The sequence below is a fragment of the Arvicola amphibius genome, chromosome 5 (assembly GCF_903992535.2).
Source record: "Arvicola amphibius chromosome 5, mArvAmp1.2, whole genome shotgun sequence".
NCBI lineage: Eukaryota > Metazoa > Chordata > Mammalia > Rodentia > Cricetidae > Arvicola > Arvicola amphibius.
The window spans coordinates 141,624,020-141,640,741 of record NC_052051.1 but is presented as its reverse complement, the minus strand read 5'-3'; the positions used below and the strand labels follow the sequence as shown (position 1 = coordinate 141,640,741).

General features: G+C 40.6%; 1 protein-coding gene across 2 annotated transcripts in view; it reads left to right on the top strand.

Moving 5' to 3' along the window:
* Spire1 (spire type actin nucleation factor 1) overlaps positions 1-16,722 on the top strand; it is a 114,061-nt gene that overhangs the window by 13,007 nt on the left and 84,332 nt on the right. For both annotated transcript variants that reach the window (XM_038331655.1, XM_042055104.1), the window contains exon 2: positions 9,415-9,449. In XM_038331655.1, coding sequence (XP_038187583.1) covers positions 9,415-9,449 — 35 coding nt within the window. The remainder of the gene's footprint in view (positions 1-9,414; positions 9,450-16,722) is intronic.

Genomic DNA, 16,722 nt, shown 5'->3' with positions numbered 1-16,722 from the left:
TCTCAAGTCCTCAGTGGCCATGATCATTTAAAAATTCAGTTGTTATTAGATTGCAAAAAGTTTTTTAATTGTCAAATTTCAACCTGTTCATTATTCAGAATTATGCTTTTTAAATTATTAATGTGACAGCTATCTTAAATCCCACCCACCCCACCTCTCCACACCCACCCGTTTTGTAGACAGTGTTATGTAACCTATGCTGGCCTGGAATTTGTAACTATGTAGCCACAGTTGGCCAGAAACTCAGGAGAGTCCTATTGCCTGAGCCTTGTACTTAAAGTTAGCTACTATGCTGTACTGGGAAATTGTGTCTGGTGCCCTACTTCATAAGCACACATTCTGCCACTGAATTAATCTCCAGTCTCTTCAGTTATCTCTTGACTCCTCTTATCTTTCACATTCTGTAGCTGTACCTTGGGCTCTCCATCCCCTTTGCTCTCTAGAATGACAGAAGCCTCCTGGCAGGCCTGTGCTTGCTCTGTGTCTCTCTGGACAAGGCTGACCTGGAAATACAATCAGCTCATTCTTTCATTTTTTTGAGACAAGCTCTCACTGTGAAGCTATGTAGCCTTGGGTGGCCTGGACCTTGCTGTGTAGACCAGGCTGGTCGCACTTAAAGGATCTGCATTCAGTGCTGGGATTATAGGTGTGCACCATTCACTCTTGATTAGTGCCCCTTGTGTTTCAGAGCACACCTGCTTTTCCTGACACAGTCAACTACCTGCCCACAGGTGTATCTAGGACTCAGGCTACCTCCTGGTTCTCCAACAGCCTCTTCCTCCAGCCTTAAGTCAGCCCTACCCAAATCCAAGGTTTAAATATCCTCAAGAGGGCTTGCCTAGCTAACCAAAGTCGGTCATTTCTGTTGTTTCCTTTCTCTGTCTTTGGGCACCAGTAGCAGATCACCAGCTGCCATCAGTGTTCACTTGCCTACACTGACTAAAATGCAGCTACTGTGGTACAGGGCTGTGTCTGACTTGCTGTCTGTGAATTACTCAGGGATTTATGGGACAACTGAGAGGGATAGGCAAGCTGTGTATCTATCAGTTTTAGCTTGAAAAAGTGTAGTGGGAGGCTGCTTATTCTTCCTGTCCACCAAAAATCAAAATAATCACACATAAACTGTATTAATTAAATCATTGCTTGGCTCATTAGCTCCAGCTTCTTATTGGCTAATTCTTACATATTAATTTAACCAATTTTTATTAATCTGTGTATCGCCACATGACAGTGGCTTACTGGCAAAGTTTCAGCATGTCTGACTCTGGCAGCGGCTCTATGACTCCTCTCTAACTCCTCCTCCTTTCTCCCAGCATTCCGTTTACTTTTCCCCACCTAGCTCTGTTCCCCTATAGCTCTGCTATAGGCCCAAAGCAGTTCCTTTATTAATCAGTGATATTCACAGCATACAAAGGGAAACCCACTTCCCCTTTTCTGTTTAAATAAAAAGGAAGGTTTTAACTTTAATATAGTAAAATTACATAGAACAGGTATTAAGCAAGCATTACAGTTATAATATTTATATCTACTTTATCTCTTATCATAACTAAGGAAAACTATAACTATATATTCTTCAATTCTATCAAAGACCCCAGAAGGATCTAATATTACCTAAGTAAACAGGAAGTACATTGTAAGCAACTTCCAAAACTCTAGAATTGACAGACACTTCCTGCTGCCTGGACAGTCACCCAAAGTTCTTCCGTATTGTTGGGGCATCCATCTGCAGCCTACAGGCCCATAGTATCCAGCAGACTTTTCCATGAAGCAGGAAATTTCAAAGATAGTTCCATATAGGCAGTTTTTCTGTCACTTTTTGTTGTATCCTGCAGAATGTCTAGCAGACTCTTTCATGAAGCAGGAACCCTAAAGGATCGTCTCACCTTTAGGCAAGTTCAGAAGTCATTTCTCTGTGGGTCTTGCTTGTCCATGTCCAGTTAAGCGGTCCAGGCAAGAGCAGTTTCTTGCTCAAATAGTTAGCAAACTTTATAAGGAACCTCTTCGATGCCCAACTTCTTCTTGAAGTAACTGGTGCTGCTAGGAACAGACATGTTTCTGTCATGAAAAGTCCTAAGTTCTTAAACATTTTAAGTGCCATATTCTATAGTCTTTGAAAGATTTGAAGAATGCCTATCCATCTGAAATACATCTCTGTACATCTAGAAAAATCTAACATGACTACAAGCTTGATGATTATTAACCTATATTTCTTAATTATACATTATAGTTTTAAGTGAACTGGACAAACAATACCTTAATCAAGAGCAGAAATATACATATAACAAAAATTTGCATCAGTAAACCAAGATCCATACCAATGCAAATCTCTATAGCATATTCCCCCTTTAAATGTAAATAAACATTTATAGACAATATTTGGGAGTATGGGTGTGGTTCTGTCCAAACTTCTTCCTGCTGTTTATTGGGTGAAATAATTTTCTTTTGGGTGAAATAATTTTTGAGGAGTGTTCAAGGCAACCTTTCAGGGGGGCTTGGTCCATCAAACCATATTAGTTTGGAAGCAATTCTCATCTTCTGTGGAAACACAAGAAGAACCTCTTTTTCAAAGCAACATATTATTAGACCTATATTTTGAATTCAAGATACCTTTAAGATATACATGTTGGTTTAGCTTAGCAGCCCATACAATGAAATGTTTCTCTGTACTTAGCTCATTCACAATCAAAAGATTCAAAATTCAAAGAAAACACAATAATATACATAATCCAGACTCTCTGTGTATTTTCCATCTTTACGTGACTTATTTTTCTTTACTCCTTTTAATCTATGACTAGCTGTACTCTGTCTCTTTAAAGACTTTACCTTCTTATAAAAAAACTGTTTACTCCTTTTTATAACTGTTTCTTTTATAACTTTATAACTTTTTCTTCTCTCTCCCAAACCTATGTACCGTGACCAATCCAATACCGTGACCCATTTATAGGTCTTTTTTTATTTGGATTTGTCTTTATTGCGTATCTGTAATTATTTTCTGACCAGAAGTGCTTCAAATGCTAAGCACTTAAGAATCTAAGCTACAACATTGCTACGGTATATACAGTACTTTCTGTTTGCCTTGCCCATTCCAACATGGTGGAGCTGCTCACTGCTTCCAAGAGCCACACACACCACCCCACTTCCAGGCACACAGCTGGTCCATGTTGCCATCAAGCAAGCCGCAGCATGCTTCTCACAAACCCCTTCCAAATGCTCTGTCTTCCTAAAGAGCCAGAGGTCGCGCTGGCAGCATGGCCCAGAAAGCCAGCATTTCAAAATGGTGAGGCTTTTTCCTGCTACCGCTGAATCACGAAAACCTCTCTTAAAGGAGCCACGGCATGCCACCAGCAAGCAAAACCCATTTGGGAAAATAAATGCGGCTAAACTTTGTTTTTTAGTCTAGAATTCCTTTCCAAGTTTTCTCAGGTTTTACGTGGATTTAGTCCACAACGTTGGCGCCAGTTTGTTGGAAAGAGCCACTAGTTTGTTCTTGGCTCCTTAGCCCTGAAACTTGTTTACACGTGGTCAGATGTGTCTAACAGTTGGAGTTGAAGCACGTAGGACAACATTTTAACCATTTAGCTTAAAATTTTTGATAGGTCTGTCTTTTGGTGGTATACCTTGCTGTTTTTAGTCAGCTAATTTGCATCCTGTTGATAATATGACTGATAATTCATACTTGATGAGGCTTGTCACTTCAGAGAAAGCTTTCCACCTTCATTTAAAAATAGTACTGATTTACATGACAATGTGTTTGGTGTTTTTTTTTTTCCCTGAAACTACCTTAATTTCTACCAACAGGCTGTGTAGTTTATCAGCATTTATAGTTGTCCTTAACAGCCAAGCTCAGGGACCTATTAGGGGCATTCGCAGATGTTCTTCCTGAGACATTTGGAGCATATTGGATGAGTGGAGTTTTACTGATCATTAGCATTTAAAGTTTAATGTCTGTAGCAGGGCTGGTGAGAGGTTCATCTGGTGAAGATACCTGGTAGCAAGCACTTGAGTTCTAGCCTGGGATCCATGTGGTGGAAGGAAGGAAGCAGCTCTTGCCAGTGGAGAGTGGTCCTTTGACCTCCACACATGCTCTGTGCTGTGTATGCACACACAAATGAAAAAAAATAAAATTACAAATGTCTCTTGAAGATAAATGGCTTTTGGTTTTGTTTTGTTTTGTTTTTTAAAGTAACAGGCATTATCTACCAGGACTCCTTCATTACTTAAACCAATTGTATTCCTTTATGGGAAGATATGTCTTCCTAATTGGTAGGCCATGAGGGGGCCTTATCTTCATAGCAGAGCAGATCTTTTACATTGAGTTAAAAATATGAGTTTAAGGGGCCGGAGAATGGCTCAGCAGTTAAGAGCCCTGGCTGCTCTTCCAGAGGACCCCAATCAATTCCCAGCACCCATATGGCAGCTCACAACTGTCTGTAACTCCAATTCCAGCGGTTCCAACACTGTCATATAAACATTCATGCAGGCAAAATACCAATGCACATAAAGTTAGAAATAAATTATTTTAAAAATATGTGTTTCAACTGGGTGTAGTGCTGCATGCTTTTAATCCCAGCACTTGGAAGGCAGAGGCAGATGGATCTTTGTGAATTTGAGGCCAGCTTGGTCTACAGAGTAAGTTCTATGACAGCCATGCCTTTACAGAGAGATCCTGTCTTGAAAGCCCCTCCTCCTCAAAACGGTGGGGGTGTGGGTTGCAACACAGCCATGGTTCTTATATTCTTAAGAAATACAGAGCTGAGCTTTTAAGGGCTTTCTGAGAAAATCAGCCCTCCTGCATTTTTGAGAACTTTGAAATATTTGAAAACTTAATGATTACATGCCACTTCAGATTTAATTAACATCTGTCTTAGAGGACAGTAGTAGTAGTGCACAGTGTTAATCTCAGCACTCGGGAGGCAGAGGCAAGCAGATCTCTTTTGAGCACAGCCTAGTCTACAGAGCAAGTTCCAGGACAGCCAGGGCTACACAGAGAAAAAAACAACAAACAAAATCTGTCCTAAATGTAATCTAGTGAAATTATTACTCGATTCAAAGAGCTAATTCACTGTGATTATAATCTGAAGATTTGTTAAGGCCTACTATAGCTTAGGTTATTGAAAACAACGAAAGTGGAATCATGGAATTTTGAGTTTGAGAGGGATTCTTTGGATATGTATGTTTTTTTCGGAGGCAGAGGCAGCCAGCCCTTGAAGGAAGACTCAGAAATGATAAGACATAGCTCCCTGAACAGGCGGCTGCAGCTTAAGGTGTGGGAAAGCAGTGGGGTGCTAGGATGGCATGCCTGTAGTTTCCCCTCCTGACCTTGGCAGGAGCAATGGAGAGCTGGTAACAAAGCCATGCTGGCATGTATAACAAGGCTAGATGAGCCCTGCAGTGTTTCTACACCTCCCACCTGCTTTGTTGGCATGTGAGCATGTGCCAGTCATGTGACTTCTCTGGCTTGCCATGTCTCATCTGCAAAGTAAATGGATTGTGCAGTCCTGTCCAAGGCCTTTGTAGCTCTGAGATGTGTGATTAGGATTCCCATTCCTAGGTCAGCACCTGGGTGTGGACTTGGATGACAGAATTTGTGGGTGGCTGGGAATGTTGTGCTCCTAACCGGCATGTGTTCTTGCATGCTCAGCAGTTCGTGTGGGGTAACCAAGTGCAGTTGCGTCTTACACAAGGATTTGGTATTCTTAAGAAGAGTAAGTTTTGTTTTGCATCAAGTGATTACAAGGAATCTAATTCAGTAGCCTATGTTTTTTAACATCATACAATAATTCCTTAAGTACTTCGTTATTTTTCAGGTGCAGAAAGTTGTTCACAGCTTCTTATAGTTGTCCTAGCCAGTGTCAGGAGTCTGCTGAGGGTTCCTGAGTTGAATCAGGCAGGATAGGCTCATTGTGCCTTTGCAAAGTGGAGTCTCCCATTTTTGGTGTACAGTGCTAGGTTTTCAAGTTGGATAATAAATACCTCTAGTTCCAGGTCAGCACCCAGAGTTTCCTCTCCTTCCCACAGATTAGGTTTGTATATTGTCACACAGCACAAGCCATGACTTCCCAGCATTGCTCTGTTCTCTCCTCCGCCTATGCTGTAATGGAAGTGGATTTTAGAATCTTCACCAATAAAAAGCATATTTGCTAGGCATGGCCGCACACATCATTAATTACAGCACTGGAGAGGTAGGCAGATCTCTGAGTTTAAGGCCAGCCTGATCTATATAGGGAGTCCCAGGCCAGTCAAGGCTGCATAACCAGACCTTGTCTCAAAAGTGAAATAAACAAACAAGCCCAAATTTCTAATACTTGCCTTCTTTCATGGGGGGGCAGGATCTTATGTAACTCAGGCTGGCTTCAAATTCACTAGAATCTCTAATCTTCACTTCCCAAGTGTTGGAATTATAGGCATGGTTTCACAGTGCAGGAAATGAACCCAGTGCTTTCTGTGAGCACTCTACCAACCCAGCTGTATTCCCAGCCCTTTGTTTCAGAGTTCTTATGATTTTTTTCTTCCTAATGGATTATTTCCTGGGGCCGGAGAAATGGCTCAGTGGTTAAGAGCACTGGCTGCTCTTCCAAAGGTTCTGAGTTCAATTCCCAGCATCCATATGGTGGCTCACAAACATCTGTAATGCGATCTAGTGACCTTTTCTGGCCTGCAGACATGTATGCATGCAGAACGTTGCATACATAATAAATAAATCTTTGTTGGCCGTGGTGGCACACGTCTTTAATCTCAACACTGGGGAGGCAGAGGCAGATGGATTTCTCTGAGTTTGAGGCTAGCCTGGTCTACAAAGCAAGTTCCAGGACAGCTAGGGTTGTTTCACAGAGAAACCCTGTCTCAAAAAAAAAAAAAAAAAAAAAAAACCAAGCAAAAAGAATTATTTCCTCACTCGGGAGGCAGAGGCAGACGGATCTCTGTGAGTTCGAGGCCAGACTGGTCTACAAGAGCTAGTTCCAGGACAGGCTCCAAAGCCACAGAGAAACTCTGTCTCGAAAAACCAAAAAAAGAAAAAAAGAATTATTTCCTATTGGTGATGTGATCCATGTTCTTTAAAGGATGTTGCTTTCTTCTGTGTTACAATTTGCTATCCTGTCCTCCTTTTCCTCTCCTACAGATGAGAGTACTCAGTGTTTCCCCACAGATAGACTCTGTGCTCTACTTTGAGCTGTTTCTTATGGTGTTCTTAGGTAAATTAATTACCAATTCTATAGAAGTCTTAACTCCTATAAGTAATTCTCCATAGTATTATGGTCTGAACACTCTCATGTTTATATAAATAAAATATATATCACCATATATGAGTATAATTTTATGTTAGCAACAAATTTATGCCATATATTCCCTTGGTATATAAAAGCCTTATAACTTAAAGTCATTTTGTATGCATGCTCATGTAATTTTTATTGCTTGTATATACTTTTTATTTTACAAGACCCAAGGTCCCATTTTCTAGTCTGAGTTTCAGCCACTGTTTTATATTACATAGGATTATATTAAGATCATTAGGCATTAAGGAACTGTGGATTTCAACTGTACTTTTCATTTGAAGAATTGGGTGGCATACAGCTATGATTTTTTTCTTTGGTGATGTCACCATGAATAGCAAGATGGCTAAATCCTTCTGGGCATTAAAAATTTCAATCATGGTAGAACCATACTGTGAATAGGTACAGATGTAGCAGTCTGGGAGAAGTAGGAGTTACTAGGAGAGTAGTCCTGGGAGGGAAGGCTGTGCAGACATGTATAAGCCTTAGACAGTGGTGTGTAAGATGAGTAGATGGGGCTCATGAGGTGGCTTAATAAGTTAAAGGTGCTTGCCACCAAGCCTGATGATCTGTGTTCAATCCTCAGGACCTGGACGGTGGAAGGCCGTCTCAACACACATGTGCTATGGCACCTGTTTGTGCCACACATATACAGATAAATAATTGCAGGGGAAAAAGAACAGATGGGAAAAATTAAAAGTTTCTGCCACCCCATGTAAAGTTATTATCTGTTTTTGTTTAAATAAATTACTCTTAAAGTAGCTGATTTTATTTTCAAAGTATTATTTTGTCCCAAATTGACAAAATATATAGTTGTACAAGTTCTTGGGTATTGTGTCTCATTGATGAGAAAACACTGTTGTTGGTATAGCCAACCGTTGTTGAGTTCTAGGGATGTCTTAGTTAGGGTTTCTGTTGCTGTGATGAAACACCATGACCAAAAAGCCAGTTGGAGAAGGAAGGGTTTCCACATCATTGTTCATCACTGATGGAAGTCAGGACAGGAACTCAAACTGGGCAGGATCCTGGAGGTAGGAGCTGATGCAGAGGCCATAGAGAGGAGCTGCTTACTGGCTTGCCCCCCACCCCAACCCGCTTGCTCAGCCTACTTTGTTTGTTTGTTTTTCTGGGGTTTTCTGTTTTGTTTGTTTGTTTTATTTTTTGAGACAGGGTTTCTCTGTAGCTTTGGAGCCTGTCCTGGAACTAGCTCTTGTAGATCAGGCTGCCTTCGAACTTACTTCGAGATCTGCCTGCTTCTACCTCCCGAGTGATGGGCTCAAAGGCGTGTACCACCACCGCCCGGCCAGCCTACTTTCTTATAGAACCCAGGACCACCAGCCCAAGGATGGCACCTGGGCTGAGTCCTCCCCCATTGATCACTAACTGAGAAACTGACTTACAGCTGGATCTCATGGAGGCATTTCCTCAGCTGAGGCTCCTTCCTCTCTGATGACTCTAGCTTGTGTCAAGTTTACACACTACCAACCAGTACAAGGGGTTTCTTTCTCCTTTTTTGTTGTTTTGTTTTGATATAAGGCCTCACTCTGTAGTTCATGCTGGCCAAAAACTAGATTTTCCTGCCTCAGCCCAGAGTCAGTCAATGTCTGTCTGTCTGTCTGTCTGTCTCCCTTTCTCTCCTTTGTCTGTTTGCATTTTTGAGACATTGTCTCACTGTATAACCCTGGCTGACCTGGAACTCACTATGTAGGCTAGCCTCCTTGAACTTATAGAGATCCACCTGCCTGTGCCTTGGTAATTAAAGGTTTGTACCATCCATGTATGGATTTTTTCCCCTTCCCCCTTCTTTTGATCATAAATGCAGTGTTTTCTTTTTCTTTAAAAATTTCTTTCTTTTTTGGGACAGTCTCGTAAGTCCTGGTTGTTCTGGACCTTTCTCTATAGACCAGGCTAGCCCAGAACTTGTAGTGATCTTCCTCTCTAGCATCTTGAGTTCTAGGATTATGAGTATGCAGCCAGCTTGGTAACTGAATGAACCAACAACTTTGTACATGAAAAAAATTATCCTACCACTTGTTGTTTTCACATGTTCAGTTAAGCTGTGGCTGTAGTTGCTTGAATGTATTATTGATGACTTTAAAAGCCCTCAATCATTTGAAAGTAATTTTTTGTATTTTTATTACAGGTAAATTGGGATATTCACATTGTACAGAAACAGAGGTAAGAAAAAATGTATGGATATTTCTGTAAAACAGTCTTATACTTTTTGGCATGACTTGAGTAGTGAACTCTTGCTGTGGATTTCTCAGTTTTCAGATAATGTTATATTTAGAACAGGCATGTAACTTCTCTATTCAGGAAGAGTAAATGTGAAAAAAATCAATTACCTTGTCTACTTGGCTATAGCATTAGAAGAAATGGCTTAAACGTAGCTTATTTCCTATATTCATAAAATGATTTACCATTCAGAGCCCTGAATAAACATTATTTAAGTTTATCTTATTTTTTCATAATTCAGTCTGGTGTGTTATGATCATATGATATGTTATGCTTGGATATGGACGCTTCCATAGTGCTTCTTTAGTAGAACAAGAAAATTAAGACATGGGCATTGTTCAGTGAGATTAATAATGTGAAATGCTTGGGTATTTTTAAAGGAGGTTTATTATTTTAAAATACATTTGATAATTTTACTCGGGATTCTCATGTGAAATTTAAGGAGTTTCTGTGTGATTGCCTGTGTTCCTTACAGGGTTTTCAAGGATAACATTGGACGCCGGGCTGCCTATATGTGTGTCATCCTGTTCAGTAGCAGAGTGCCATCTAAGACTAAAATATTAGCAACTTTGTTAATGCGTACATATTTAAGAAATTTTAGCCAGTGGTGGTGGTACATGCCTTTATTCCCATAATTCCAGCACCTGGGAGGCAGAAGCAGGTGGATTTCTGTGTTTGAGGCCAGCCTGATCTATAGAGTTGAGGCCAGCCTGATCTATAGAGTTGAGTGGCAGGACAGTCAGGGCTGCAGAAAAACATTGTCTCTGAGAAAGGGGGGGGAGAGGGAGGGGGAGGGGAAGAGAGGGAGAGAGGGAAGGGAGAGAGGGGAGAGAGAGGGGGGAGAGAGAGAGAGAGGAGAGAGAAATTGTGTCTACTTTTATAATGAATCTGAGTGCTGCTAATAGGTTTCAGTAAATTTTAACTCCTTTTGTGTAAAATGTAAGCTTCCTAAAAGATGTCACATAATTAAAAACTAAAAATACATTCTTCATTTTAATTCAATTCATTTTTATATTTTCTGTTCAACTTTAAAAGTATAATTTTTTCAAATTAGTTTTTTAAATGGACTAAAAATTTAGTATTTTTTAACAAGAACTTACTGTTTTTGTTTAGTTAGGATTTTTGATGTGTTTTTCACAAGATAAAAAGGAGTAGGTTCAAGCAGAAGAGAGAAGTATTGCTGCAGTTTCAGGGTCTGTATATTTATAGCTATGAAATTCTGAGTGATGAGTTTTCCCCCAGACCTTTGCCTATAAAATATTTAATATAATTTCTGTTAAGCTCATAGGACTGTGGAATTGTAAAAAGAGAATATATCACTATTGTAGATTAAGAGTCTACAAATGCAGTTCACATCCATCAGCATTTGACCTTGAAATGTCCTAATGCAAAGCTTGTCTTGAGCCTCCTCCTCCTGTCTCGTGTTGTGTTGCCGAGAGATCAGCATGGTTTTAACACTGTGTAATATCTGAGAGTGTGCCTATCAGACTAACTGCAGAGGCAAACCTGAGACCTGGCTGCCCACTACCAAGCCCATTAGAGTGTTAGAAAGGTGTAAAACTTTTATTATTTTTTTGGTTCAACGGTAATTTTTTTCTTTCTTAAAAGTCTTATTTATATTAATGTACTGCAGGTTTAATTGGTGAAATTAATAAGTATCTTTAAATTTTGTTTTTATTTCTGGCATTATGAATGTTAGTGGTTTATAGGCTGCGTCAATAAAAGCTCTTTGGTGGTGATTTTTTGTTTTGGTTGGTTTGTTTGTTTTAGAAGAGTATCAAGGTTGGAAAACCAGGCACTCTTGGGCTGGAAGAGAGCCTGCAAGTGCAGCTTGTTCCTGAGAAGTGGGGTAGGAGGGAGAGAGGAAGCCAGCATGTTGAGGCAGCAATATGGAGTGCCTGATGACTGACCACAAAAGCCAGTCCTGGAGAGTGGTTGCATTAGGCTGGATAGGGTGCTTTTGAGAGCCTGTCTTGGTTTCTGAATTGATTTTCCCTTGAGGAAGGAGACTCCCATATCCTAGTATGAGGCCGAAGCCTTTTGTACTCTTGCCAGCAGGAAGGCCAGACTAAGAATGTATGGAGTTAGCTGTGTCAGGACTGTGTACATGTGTCATGTGTGTACATGCCTGAGCTTATGAGTGGGTGTAGGTGGTGGTGGAAGGGCTGGTCAGTTCCCTCTTCTCCCAGCTTCCTAGAGTCCTGGTGGACTGCTGCGAAGGACGGCAGGATGAAGGTGAAGAAACATGTCTTGATAGAGCGTGTTGTTAGAATGTCCTGGTTCCTAAGCAGGGTTCATAGGCTCATGAAGGGACAGAAGGGAAATTACCTTTTCTGAGGCTGTAGTAGTCTAATCAAAGCAATGTAGTCAACATAGAGTTTTAATAGCACATAAAAACTATGTTATGAATTACCTTTTAACTGAATTTTAGTTTATTCTTTGAGATGTCACAGTTGTATACAGTGTATTTTGATCATGTTTACTCTTATTTTCCCTCTCCAACTACTCTTGGATCCCATTTTCCCCCATCTCCAAGTTTCATGTCCTCTTTATTTTCTTCTTAAAACGTAACTGCTGAGACAATTTACACTGCCCATGTGTGCATAGGTGTGAAGCCATCTCCTGGAACACTCAGTCTGGCAGGGGCCAGGACCCTAAAGAAAGCTGACTCTCTGTGCTGGTTAGTTTTCTTGTTGTCTTGACATAAGCTAAGTTTTTCTGGGAAGAGGGAGCAAATTGAGAAACATCTCCATCACAGTTTCTTGACTTTCATTTGTTGTGAGATGGTGACAACCCTGGGTAGATGATCCTCAGTTGTATGAGCTGAACAAGCCAGGAGGAGCAAGCCAGTAAGCAGTGTTCCTCTGTGACCTCTGCCTTAGTTCCTGCTCCAGGTTCCTGTTTGCACTCTTGCCCTGATTTTCTTCCATGCTGGACTGTAAGTGCTAAGATGAAATAAACCCTCTCCTCAGTTGCTTTTGGTTAGGGTGTTTATTGCAGCAAAAGAAAGCAAAGTAGAATATTTCCCCAGCAGCCATCAACCATCAGTAACAGCTTCTTAGCTAGGGGTAGAAGCGTATGAGCCCCTCCCCTCAGCCCATGCTGGAATGCTCTCTGAATACTCTTCCAGGGCTTGTCACCTCACTAGCCATGAGTTTATGGCCAGATTACTGTATCAGGTACCTGGTTTCCTTCTGTGGAAAGGCCTTAAATTCAGTATAAAGTTCTGGCTACTCTAACATTCACGGCAGTAGTGCAGCCATGAGGATGTCAGTCGCACCATATTCTGGTCATTATTGTGACCCACAGGGTTCACAGCTGGGTAAAACTGTTGATGGCCATCCCCCGCAGCAGTCTGTAGATCACTTTCTGGAACCACTAGAGCTAGCTGTTAAGGACAAAGCTTCAAGGTCAGCACTAGCTTCATTTCGTCCTGTGACCAAAGTGTGTGATTCTACCTGGCATAAAGTTTGGGAAGACAAGTAGGAGCAATGCCTATATCTTGTATTGCTTGGGGACACACACTGTCCCCACCCCACACTGATTAGTTTGTTGTTGTTTTATTGTTGTGAGTTCGGATATCCTTATGTAGCCATACTGTCTTGAAACTCACTATGTAGACCAGGATGATGTTGAATTCATAGAGATCTGCCTGCCTTTGCCTCTTGAGTGCTGGTATTAAAGGAATATGCCACCATGCCCAGCTGGCTAAATATTTTTGTCAATTTAACACAAGCTAGGTTCATCTGGGAAGAGGGAATTTAAATTAAGAAAATGTATCAGATTTGCCTATAGGTAAGTCTCTGAGGGCATTTTATTTATTAATGATTGATGTAGGAGAGCTCAGCACACTGTGGGTGGTGCTTCTCTTTGGTATATCATTCTGGGAAGTATAAAAAAAATTGTAGCTGAGCCGGATGGTGATGGTACATACTTCTAATCCCAGCACTCAGGAGGCAGAGGCAGAGGCAGGTGGAGCTCTTTGAGTTGAAAGCCAGCCTGTTCTTCAGAGTGAGTTCCAGGACAGCCAGGAGTTGCAGGGCTACACAGTGAAACAAAACAAAACAAAACAAAAACAACATCAAAAACAAACAAAAAGAAATGAGAGGAAACATAGCGAATCTGGGCAGCAAGCTAGCAAGCAGTGTTCCTCTATAACCTCTGCTTCAGCTCCTCTCTGACTTCCCTTCATGACAGACTATAAATTGTAAGATAAATAAAATAAACCCTTTCTTCTTGACATTGCTTTTCATCACGGTGTTCATGGTGTTTATCACAGCAATAGAAACTTAACTAAGATGTTCCCCCTTCCAACGACTCAAGGAGAGGTATTCCATTCTGGATTTTTTATTTAGCAAACTATGGCTCCTGGGAGGTTCCTGATCCCCTGTATAGTGTAATTTCCATTTAGTATCTCTTTCTCTTTCTGTGTGTGTGCACGTGTGTGTTTAGGAAGCTTATAAAATAGATGGTTCCATATGACTTTTCCAGACATCCCTAGTGTTATGTCTCTTCTGCTCTCTCCTCTGTCTGCCCTCACACGCCTCCCATCTTCTTGTTGTTTTTTTTTTTAACGTATAATTCCTTTTTTAGAATTCATTTTATTTTGGTATGTTTTACTTTTATTTATTTATTTTGCATATGTTTGTGTGTGCTCATACATGCTGCATGTAGAGATCAAAGAACAGTTTTTGAGAGTTGTTTCTCTCCTTCCACCATGTGGTTTCTGAAGTGTCACATTTAACACCAGGTTTGGTGGCATGTACCTTTAACCATGGAGCCATCTTGATGGCTCCTATAATTCTTTTTTTTTAGATTTTTTTAATTGATTTTATTGAGCTATACATTTTTCTCCGTTCTGCTCCCTTCCTTGCCCCTCCCTTTCTACCCTCTCCTATAGTCCCCATGCTCCCAATTTACCCAGGAGCTCTTGTCTTTCTCTACTCCCCATGTAGACTAGATCCATGTATGTCTCTCTTAGGGTCCTCATTATTGTCTAGGTTCTCTGGGATTGTGAATTGTAGTCTGGTTTTCTTTGCTTTATGTCTAAATACCACTTATGAGTGAGTACATATATTTGGAGAACACTCACAAGGACTCGGGGAGATGGAGAGTCCCCAACACTCTAGTACATGCAGGTGCAGTTGTTAGGCTCCCGGTGGGGGGAAGCACTAAGGCTGAGAGGCCTCAGAAATGGCCTCAGAGTTTTACAATGGCCAGCTTTTATATAATTTGTTTTAAGGAATGTTCCTTTAAATAAAAACAGGGTTTTCACTATGTAGCATATGCATCTACCACCTGAGTGTTGGGAGTTCAGGTATATGCTATCATGCCTGGCTTCTACGTGAATATTTTTTTTGAAGACGTGGTTGTTGATCAAGTCTATTTTTATTTATTTATTTATTTATTTATTTATTTATTTATTTATTTTGTTTACAGTGTTCTGTCTGCATGTATGCCTGCAGGCCAGAAGAGGGCACCAGATTTCATTACAGATGGTGTGAGCCACCATGTGGTTGCTGGGAATTGAACTCAGGACCTCTGGAAGAACAATCAGTGCTCTTAACCTCTGAGCCATTTCTCCAGCTCCCTCTACGTGAATATTTAAAAGTTTTTAATAGGCAATTAAATTTCACCCATTTTTTGGTTCTTAATAATTTAAAATTTTAATTGAAATATAATTACATCACTTCCCTCTTCTTTTTCCTCTTACCAAACCCTCTCATGCTCTTTCCCTCCAACCCTTCCCACCCCCCTATTGCCTCTCAAATTCATGATCTCTTTGATTATTACTATTACGTACATACATGTGTGTATATAAACATAAATATATAGCCACAGCATGCTGAGTCTGTCTTATAATGTTTGTATGTGTATAATTTCAGGGCTGACTACTTGGTTTTTGAAGGCATTTTTTCCATTGTTTTATGAACACATCCCTTTGTTAGGCATTATCATGGTCAGATCAAACCATTCCCACAAGTCCTACCCCCATAATTTTCATATTCCCATGCCTAGCAGCTGCCCACTTCTTGCTGCTTTTAATTTCTTTCAGGAGCCCTGCACGCTCCCTTCCAGAAGTGGCTCACGCTCCAGCTGGTAACTTATAAACTTGTAAATGGTGACTGATCTGTGCTTGCACTTGCCTGTCTAGAAGGCAGCTCTGACCCAGGGTTAAGGACAGCTTTAACTGCTGCCATTGTACAAGTTTTTTTGCTACCATTATTAAAATAGTATGTATGGATTGGAACCCTTGAAAATTGCCAGGCACTTAAAATTCCTGGATTGTAGCTGGACTTGTAGTTTCCAATCTGAGCCTGTTCCATTCCATCTTGTAGACTAACTGCTGCCAGTCACAGAGCACTCAGAGCCTTTTCCCTTTGCGAGAGAGCGCCTAATGAATAACTAGAGCAGGCTGCTTTTCTCGTGGATGGTTGGCTATGTTTTAAGTGGAATAGGTTAAACCATTATATAACACGGAGTTAGCTTTTATCATTACTTAATCTTGATAGAGCTCATTTAATTGAGCACTCATTGATAGAGCTGATTGTAATCTGTGCAATAACAAAAACTGGAACGTCATTGAAGGGAACTGTAAAAACACTCATGACTTATTTTTATTTTTAAATATGTATGTGTGTGTGGTTATGTGTGATTGAGTGTAGTGCCCATAAAGGCCAGAGACATTGGATTCCTTGGAGCTGCGGTTATAGGCTGTTGTGAGCCACCCAAGGTGGGTACAAAGAGCTCTGGTTCTCTGCAAGAGTAATGGCTGCTTTTTACTTCAGCGTCTGCTCTCCACCTCCTCCTCTTATATTTTAAACACTGTTTAAGTGTTTACATGCTCATGTCATAAAAACTGTTTGTAATACTTATACTTTTACATTCATTTTAAAAACTACTGAGGGTCTACTGTGGTGAGCATTGATAGAGACATTATTTTAATAACAAACCTATGAAGCTAATTATATGATTATTGACATTTTGGAGTTGAGAATTAACGAACAGAGAGACATAGTACCCTTTGATGTTAATCTTCCCTGTTGAGTTTAGGATCACTTGGGAGACACACTTGTGGATATGCTTGTGAGGATGTCTCTAGAGAGGTTCAACTGAAGAGGGCAGAGTCCCCTTAGCTCTGGGCAGCACTGAGTAAACTGGGTGGAGAGGTGAAAAGGAAAAAGAGAGTTGAGTACCATCATCTATCGGTCTCTCT